General features: G+C 26.5%; 1 protein-coding gene across 1 annotated transcript in view; it reads right to left on the bottom strand.

Annotated features, from left to right (window-relative positions):
* LOC117170955 (cadherin-23-like) overlaps positions 1-8,554 on the bottom strand; it is a 39,012-nt gene extending 30,458 nt beyond the window's left edge. Inside the window, 9 exon segments of the mRNA XM_033357996.1 lie at positions 2,349-2,368; positions 3,551-3,748; positions 4,098-4,271; positions 4,329-4,609; positions 4,715-4,793; positions 7,768-7,890; positions 7,974-8,114; positions 8,182-8,271; positions 8,339-8,554. Coding sequence (XP_033213887.1) covers positions 2,349-2,368; positions 3,551-3,748; positions 4,098-4,271; positions 4,329-4,609; positions 4,715-4,793; positions 7,768-7,890; positions 7,974-8,114; positions 8,182-8,271; positions 8,339-8,554 — 1,322 coding nt within the window.
* Positions 8,555-9,019: the final 465 nt, after the last annotated feature.

Genomic DNA, 9,019 nt, shown 5'->3' with positions numbered 1-9,019 from the left:
TATTTTCCGCCATACTTTCCTGTCCTGGCATACTTCTCTAGCTTCTTTTATGTCCATGCATTTTTTCATGCAGGCTCTCGTGTTTCTGTGACTTCTTATGAAAGGAAACAAAAGTACAGAAATTGTCAACATGAGAAATAGTAGGGGGGAAATGGTATATGATACAGATGGAATACTAGAGGCTTTCAGAAGACTATTTTAGGAGACAATTCGGAGATGAAGCTATAGGACACCACAACTGCGATGTTGAACACGATGCGTTGGAAAACTCAATTGAAAAAGTCTGTGTCACTGAGGTAAATTTGAAAGATATTTATAGGTTGCAAATAGATCTAAAATAATAATTCAGAAGTCTTTTATGAATTTAAAATTTGTTAGCAGAATACAATTTTTTTTTAGATTTTCTGGAAAATTTGTAACATTTTTTTTTCAACGAAAAATTCAGTTTAAAATTTTTAAATCATGTCAAATGATTTCATGAATTAGCGAAAAAGTTTTGGGAAAACTGTAAGGCAAGTTTTAAAAGTTTATTCTAAATTAGAAAGTTTTAGAAAGAGTCAAAAATAATTTTAAACTTGGAGAGAGTTTCAAAAATGTACAGAAAAATTTGGATTTTTCAAGGATTCAAATAACAAATTTAAAAGTATTTTGAGCATTTTAAAAGGTTTCGAACGAATAAACCAATTTTGTAAGATTCCTGGTCAAAATTCAAATTATTTTTTACTTTTACAAATGAATTTTAAAACATAGTTTACAAGATTTAAGTGCCATTTAAATCAGCATAGAAGATATTATTAGGAAGTTTTGAAAAAAAGAAGCATAATTTATTATCTGAAAAAGGATAACATTTTTTTTAAACAAAACTTAGGTTTTAGAATGTTTTGGAATAAAATTTTGAAGCTTCTGAAGGATTTTAAAAGGTTTTAAAAATATCAAAAAAAAAAAATTCAGTATGCTTGAAAAAACTTAAAATTATATTTATTCAAAAAAATTAATTCTAAGATTTCCCAGCAAAGTTTCAAAGGGTTTTGACAATTTTAAATATTCCTTTGTTCAATTATTTTTCAAAATAAAGTAGAAAAAGTTCAGGATATTTCAAAAGACATCTAAAATCTCAAAAAAAAATCTAGAACGTTTTCAGGCAATTCTTTAAATTTTTTTATATTCTTCATAATTTGAAGAATAATTCAATTCAGATAAAAAGATATTTTGGAATTTCAGAAGTTTTGAAGAAATGAAAAATATTTTCAAACTTTGAAAGATTTTCAAATGTTTATAAAACGTTTTTAAATTCCTTTTAAACTAACTATTTTTTATACACTTCTGAAAAAAATTAAAAAATTATATTCGCGGACATATTATTTCTTTACTACTTAATAAGTTAGGAATCAATTATTTATTTAACTAATTAATTACTAACAGTAGAATTTTCCTAATTTGTTTCAAAATTGAATTTTATTATTGACGAACGAGACCGATCAAAATATTTGAAGTTCTCGTGTCGAAATGCTGCACTAGTAAAATATAATTGATTCTCAGTTACATTTTACTCATTTTTGTAGCTAGAATTCAGTCACTGATAATTAGTAATCATTATTAGACAAACGCGCACTCTCTGTACTCGTAATTGTGGATTTAATGTAGGGAAACCACCCTACAATAGATAATGAACCTACAGTTGATAATCCATTATTAATAATACCAATTTATGTAAAATTAATAATTTAATTAAATTAATAGTTAAGGCATTAACTTTTTGCACTTAATTAAAATTAAAATTAATTGTTTTAGGTATAGTTGTGCCTTTAGTTAATGATTATCTACTTTACAGAAACGAACTTAATGTACGAAAATATTTTATTTACAGTGAAACACTTCAATAGCCCTCCCTTCTATAGCCATTCCGAGAATTAAAGCCGCGCCGTAGGTAGGTATAACAGGAAATATGCGGGGGCCGTGGGGCCAGCGGTTGTCACTCAGGCGAGCAGTCAAGCGTGAACAAACAAAAGCGGAGCGGGCTACAATGAGTTAATTCACACTCAGGGTCAGCCCCAAAATCGGCGGTATACAAGAGTTTCACTGTATTTATTTATATTCTTGGTGACAAGTGCAACTTCAGACATTATGAATATGTATAATATTAGAAAACAACGGAAACAAAACAGATTAATAGGTGTGCAGTGGAAAATTATGTTTATTTTCTAAACAAAGTATCTGGTTTTCTAACCTAATATTTTAATATTTTAAAAACGATTCTTCTTTAATTTTTATATAAATTATCGAAAATTCTATTTATTTATACAGGCTTTACAGTATTTTTCTTATTCTCCGCTTTTCCTTTTTCTCACATTTTCATCATAAATGCGAACTGAATTAATAGAACCCAATAAGAAAATCCAATGAATTTAGTTTGAAAATTAATTAATTATTTTCGGGATAAAAATTCGTCTTTTTGACTCAAAAATTTGTCGTTTCTTGACTAAAAAATCTTTCTTGATTGAAAATTCGCCTCAGTTGTTAAAAAATTTCCTTTCTTTGGCCTAACAGTTATTATTTTTCAGTAAAAAATCAATTTTTGTTGTTGAAAAATTCAACTGCTTGGTTGAAACTTAAACGGTTTTGGTTGAAGATACAATCACTTGGTTAACAATTTGTCATTTCTGTTAAAACTTTATCACTTTGATTTTTATCAATAATATTTGAGAATTAATTTTTTTTCTAAAAATCCATTTTATTAATTGAAAATTTAATTTTTCCATTAATTTGAATATTTTGTTTTTTCAGTTGAAAATTCAACAATTGGGTGGAAAATAAAATTATTTTGCCGAAAATTCGTTTTTATTTTATATCGAAAAATTAACTTTTTTAACTGAAAATGATGTTTTTTTTGTTGAAAACTGAGATTTTCGGGTTGAAGATTTTCTTTATTTTGGTTTGAAAATTAAATTTTTCACCTGAAAATTTAACTGTTCCATTTTCCGTTGATAACTCATCCTTCTTAGTTATAATTTCTACAATTTCGTTCAAAATTTATCCTTTTTCGTTGAAAAATCAACTCTTTCGTAAAAATTTCATGTATTATGTTGGAAAATCGCATTTTTCGTAAAAAAAGATAATCGTTTTCGTTGAAAATTCAACTATATTGTCGAAAGTTGTACCATTTTAGTAAAAATTAATTTTCTTGTTGAAGATTCATAACTTCATTTGAACATGTATCTATTTAGTCGTCAATTCATAATTTAAGTTGAAAATGTAGAGTTCTTTAAATTGAATTTAATACAGTGACCACACTCATGTTTTTTGAAAAAATGTCTTCTCATTTCGCGAAAAACTACCTATTTTCCCTGTTTTTAGAGTAATTTGGTCTGTGAATACTGTTATCGACAGAATGAAAAAAATATTCGTTTTTTAGTTGCAATAAGACTTTTACAATGTATTCTACTATTTTACTTATTAGAATAAAACTAACTGATTTATCAGTTGAAATTCTTAATACTGATTCAATTAGCTAAAGTTTTACTTATTCAGATTTAGAGAGTCTGCTTTTTACTAACCTGACAGTATCATTAACATCTCTGTCTTTAGCAAGTACTTTTGCAACAGGAAATCCCTTTTCTACATCTTCAGCTACATTAACCAACATATTATCATTTTCAAATACTGGTAATTCATCGTTCCAGTTTATAAGATTAATTTTCACATCTCTCATACCAATATGAGTGAATTTTGCACGTTCTGTTGCTACTATCTTCATAATAAAAATAGGATAAGATTCATTTTTGAAAAATATTATACAGTGAAGTATCGCTTATTCCAAGTATCTCACGTTGGGATATTCCAAGTCGCAAAGCTCCTTTATCTCTCACCACTCTTCCTGCACGGTCTCGCCAGCGTCAGTGCCTGACCAATGTAAACATATCCTTACAGTGCGCGCATGGATAGAAGACAGGAGCAGCCAATAAACGTCGCTTGACAAAATCACCCCACGACTCGCAGTGGAGGTGGGGCCCCTGCAGACTTGGCATATCCGAATCTTTATATTTCTCGACACTTGGAGTAAATGAAATTTCACTCTATTAATGAATATTATTTTTTACCTTAATGTTAATGTTTCTCCAATTTTCATCTTCGTAATCCAACAGAGCTGCGTTTACGACAGATATAGTAAAATTTCCAAGTTGGTAACCATTATTAGGGATTATTAAGAAGGCTAAATGCCAATTGTGTTTCAGATCAGCTTCCAGTTTGACATCATACTGAGCATTTTCTGCCTATAAAATTAGTTTTTATTACATTTGATTGTACATTTTTATTATGTTCTCACTTACAAGGTCAGGATCTGTAATCACAATCTGTTTTGAGTAATTTAGATTCATATAAGTTTCTTCCAGAATATCCATCGAAAGATCAGAAGGGCTGATTTCAGGAATATGATCATTTATATCATTAACCACAACGACGATTGTGCTATTGATTGATGATGTTATATTTTCCACTTCATAATCTATGACCGTGAATTTAAAAATTTCTTTTTTAAGAGTATCTCGATCGATTTCATTTATCGTTATCACACCTGTTTCCTTTTCCACTTCAAAAATTTTTTCATCATCTATAATTAAGAGGTTTTTTAATAAAACACGAATTTTAAAGAATTAAGGTTCTTTTGTTTGAATTGACCCATGAATCATAATTTATTTTAAATCTCATGACTTACTCTCTTCTGTAACTTCGATTTTGTAATTTATACTTGCGCTGATTTCGTAGTCACCATCAATTGCAGAAACACTTAAAGTCTAAAATTAAAAGAAGATTTGTTATTGTTATAAGAGATAATTATTAAATACTAGCAGTATGTGCAAGAGCTCGTCAAGTGTCTAGATTTTTATTTCCCAGCATTAAAAATATAAAGAATTTAAAAATCTATTATTGAACAAATTTATCAATATAAAATTTTGGAAATAATAGTTAATAATTTTAAATTAAAATAGTTTTTTCTTATTCAAAAAAGTGCAATAAACGCTTTAAAGTAAACTTGTTTCCTATCCAACAACTTTAGATCAGGCCAAATTTGGAAAAAGGACAATATTTCTAATGAAATGAAAAAGAATTGATTATTTATCATTTCCTAATAAAATCGTTTGAAATTGAATAATTTGAAATGCAAACCGTTTGAAATTGATAGATTTTGACTCAGAAGCTCTAAAAATTTTAAAATATCAGACTACAATTTTTAAAATGGAACAGTTTAATTAGAAAGGAGTTGAAATTTTATTATTTTTAATTCAAAGTATTCAATCTTGAAAAAACTTAAAATGGTATGCTTACAAATTAAAATTTCGAAATATCTGACAATTTGAGAACAATAGGATAATTTTTAAAATGGGATTGCTTGAAAACCAAATAAATTTAAGTTGTACTATTTATGATTAAAATCGTTTAAAATAAAATAATAAAAATTAAAAACTTTCAAATTTAAATAATTTTTTGTATGAAGCTATTAAAATTTGACAACTTAATCTTAAAAACTAAATTGAATAATATTTTGAAATCAAAACTTTGGAATTTTAATTTTTACATAATCATTGCATTCAAAAGTATAGTTTCACTTTATTATTACACCAAATTTCCGTATGATTGAAAAAAGTTCAATTATAAACATTTGAAATTGAAACCTTATAAAAAAACGTTTAAAATAAAAAGTAATTCTAAATAGAAAAATTTGAAAATCTAACCAAATTTATATTATAAACAACGTTGACAATTAAACGAATTTCATTTAAAACTTCATTTACAACTTTGACAAAATTATAGTCGCTAAGGATTGCCATATTAAAACTTTTTCATGCTCAAAATCTTGAACATTTTAATTATTTTGAGTAAACATTAGTCATTTAAAAATAAAATAAATGAAAATTGTCATCAATTATTTTAATTATAATTGCAAAATTAAAACACCTGAAAAGGAAAAGTCGTTTATTTTGAGCACTTTCTACAGTATGATTATTCATCCTTGAAAATTCCCTAGCAAATATTTTGTAATTTTAAATTATTTATTTTTTAAAAATCTTTCCTTACATCTTTCCTTACAAATAATGAAGAATATTGCAATCTAAGATTATTAAATCAATAACTTATATTTTTAAGATTTCTTGTTAAAAACTACAAAATTGTGAAATTTGAAATTGGAAACCTCCAAAACTTAAGAAATTTCAAACAAAATAATTTCAAGTTTAATCTTTTAAAAAAAAGTTCTTTACTTTTCCAGGCCTAAAAAATACAACAGTTTTAGAATTGCGCATTCCTAACTATGAAAAATTAAACAATTCCAAATTTTATTCAAAATTGAAGCATTCTTAAATTATGATTTTTAATAAAAAATAATGAGATTTTAAAGATAGGAAGACTTTGAACAATTTTCGTTTTTCGGTTTTATTAGCATTCTTCAATGGAAATTGAAATTTTAAATAAAAATTATTAGATTTGAAGGTTCGTCATTTTTTACGATTTTACGTTGCACTAACGATTTTAATCGAAAATTGGTATTTTCAAACCAAGATTATTATACATAACGTGAAAAAGATATAGGATCTATTAAGAATTTTAGATTATGTTAGAGGTTTTCGTCAGAAATTTGTATTTTTAATTTATAAAAATTACATTTCAAAGAAGATTAACAACTTCAGGCTTTTCACACCAAAATATGGTATTTTAGTCAAACAATCATTACAATGAATTTAAGTTACGATGGCGTTTTGCATAAAAAATTTGTATGGAAAAAATCATTTAGATTTGAACAATATCATATCTTTTAAACAATTTTGCTTCATTTTAGTATTTTTGGGTTTAAATTAATATTTTTAATTTGAGAAAAATTATACTTCAGAGAAGATTCATTAAGACTATGTTGAATATTTTACACCAAAAACAGGTATTTTTAGGAAAAAAATCATTAGATTTCAAAAAAGGATACAAATTTAGTGTACGATCTAAATTAAGCTAGCGGATTTTAAAATAAATTTAAAGGAATATTTACAATTTTGGAACAATTTAACGTTATGTTAACGTTATTCACATCAAATCGGTTATTTGAAACAAAAATCCTTGAGTTGAAAAGAATATTTTGAAATTTTTAACAATTCATTCTTACGTTATATTAGTGTTTTTCTTTATTTATTATTAGCATTAACAAATGTATTTTAAAAATAAAGGAGCTTTGCGACTTGGAATATCCCAACGTGAGATACTTGGAATAAGCGATACTTCACTGTATAATATTTTTCAAAAATGAATCTTATCCTATTTTTATTATGAAGATAGTAGCAACAGAACGTGCAAAATTCACTCATATTGGTATGAGAGATGTGAAATTGTAGAAATTAAAAATTAAATTTCTGACGGCAAAACGCAATAAAATTGTAATTTAAATTTTTCAATTTGGAAACTCAACTTTCAATTTTCTTCAATTTCCAACAGTTTAAGATTTAAAGTTTGGATATTCAACGCTTGCAAATCAAACTGTTAAAAAAAAGATGAAAATTTACAATCCGATTTAAAACTGCTAAATGCTAAAAAAACTGAAAATTTGAAAATAAAGATTTAGTTGAATATAATATTATAATAAGAATGAAACGATTCTTTTCTACGTCTTGTTGACGTTTTCACCAAAAATTTGTTAGATTAAATAAAAATCAGTTGAGTTTGGATTTGAAAATTAAAGTTGCAATTCGGAACAACTTTATTAAACATTATTTTGAATATACATCTTACATTGGTAGACTTTTCCCGAATAGTGATAGCTGATGTGAGACTGGTCCATACAGGTGGCATATCTGGCATGTCTATAATTCTGACTACATTCACCAAATTATTAGTCGTATTATTTCCAGAATCCTGAAATAGCAAATCGATAATAATGAAAATCTAGAATATGAAAACTGAAAAATACAAAGAATTAAAATTAAATTAATATATACCGTTGCAGTAATTCCAAGAGTATAGACAGCAATACTTTCAAAATCCAAACTCTTGATAACGCTGAGAGTCGCGTTCATTTTTAATTGAGTATCAGGAATGGTTTTAGGATCCACAGAAAAATAGTCAGATCCACTTATTGGCTACATTAGAAGAAATCACTAAGTGATTCAAGATTTCACTTTATATTTATCTTTTATGAATTATTACCATGGATGTAATATTGAAAGTAGTTTTATTAATCCAGCCATCCACGTCTGTTATTGTGAAAGTACAATTTGTTAGTCCTTCGTAATTTTCCTAAAAATAATCAGAAAATAACGTTAGGACAAAAAATAACCTGAATAAATATTGCAAAATTACATACATGAACCGAGCAATTTCTTTCGTTGGGTTGAATGACAGGTGGGTTGTCATCGTTGTTAATGACGGCTATTTTAATTTTATGAGTTTCTTCAGCAATAGCTATTGTCATTGTGTACATCTTCATTGCTGGTGTTTCAAAATCCTGTTTCTTTGTAACCACAACAATACAGTTTCCTTTTTCATTTTTTTCGAATTTTGCTCCTAGGTTAGAATTCATTTCAGTCTTGTCTTCAAATTTATTTATTCTTGGTTCTTCAGCTCCTAGTTAGAACATTTATTGATAATTAATAATAAATTATTGAAAATTTAATTATAAATTTGTACTTACGTTTTTTTTTCATATTTTCATTTAGCCTGAAGCAATTTTTAAATTTAAATATTGGATTAATAATAATACAAAGTTTTTGTACTTCATAGAATGGAAATCTTACACGAAATTTTAAAACCAAATTCCGGAAAAAAATGTTTACAAAAACTAAGATGGTTGAAAAATTGTCTAAAACACCAAAAAAACGAAAAATGGCGAATTTGTTTAAATAACTAAGAGTGAAAACTTCTTGTCCAACTATCCTTAGTCTAAAAAAACACCCCTAAGTCTAAAATCTCCTTATCCAGCTGTCCCTAGCCCGAAAAATCACCCCTAAGCCTCAAATCACCCTTTTCAGCTCTTCTTAGCTCTAAA

The sequence above is a fragment of the Belonocnema kinseyi genome, chromosome 4 (assembly GCF_010883055.1).
Source record: "Belonocnema kinseyi isolate 2016_QV_RU_SX_M_011 chromosome 4, B_treatae_v1, whole genome shotgun sequence".
Lineage (NCBI taxonomy): Eukaryota > Metazoa > Arthropoda > Insecta > Hymenoptera > Cynipidae > Belonocnema > Belonocnema kinseyi.
This window is presented reverse-complemented; position numbering and strand designations above follow the sequence as displayed.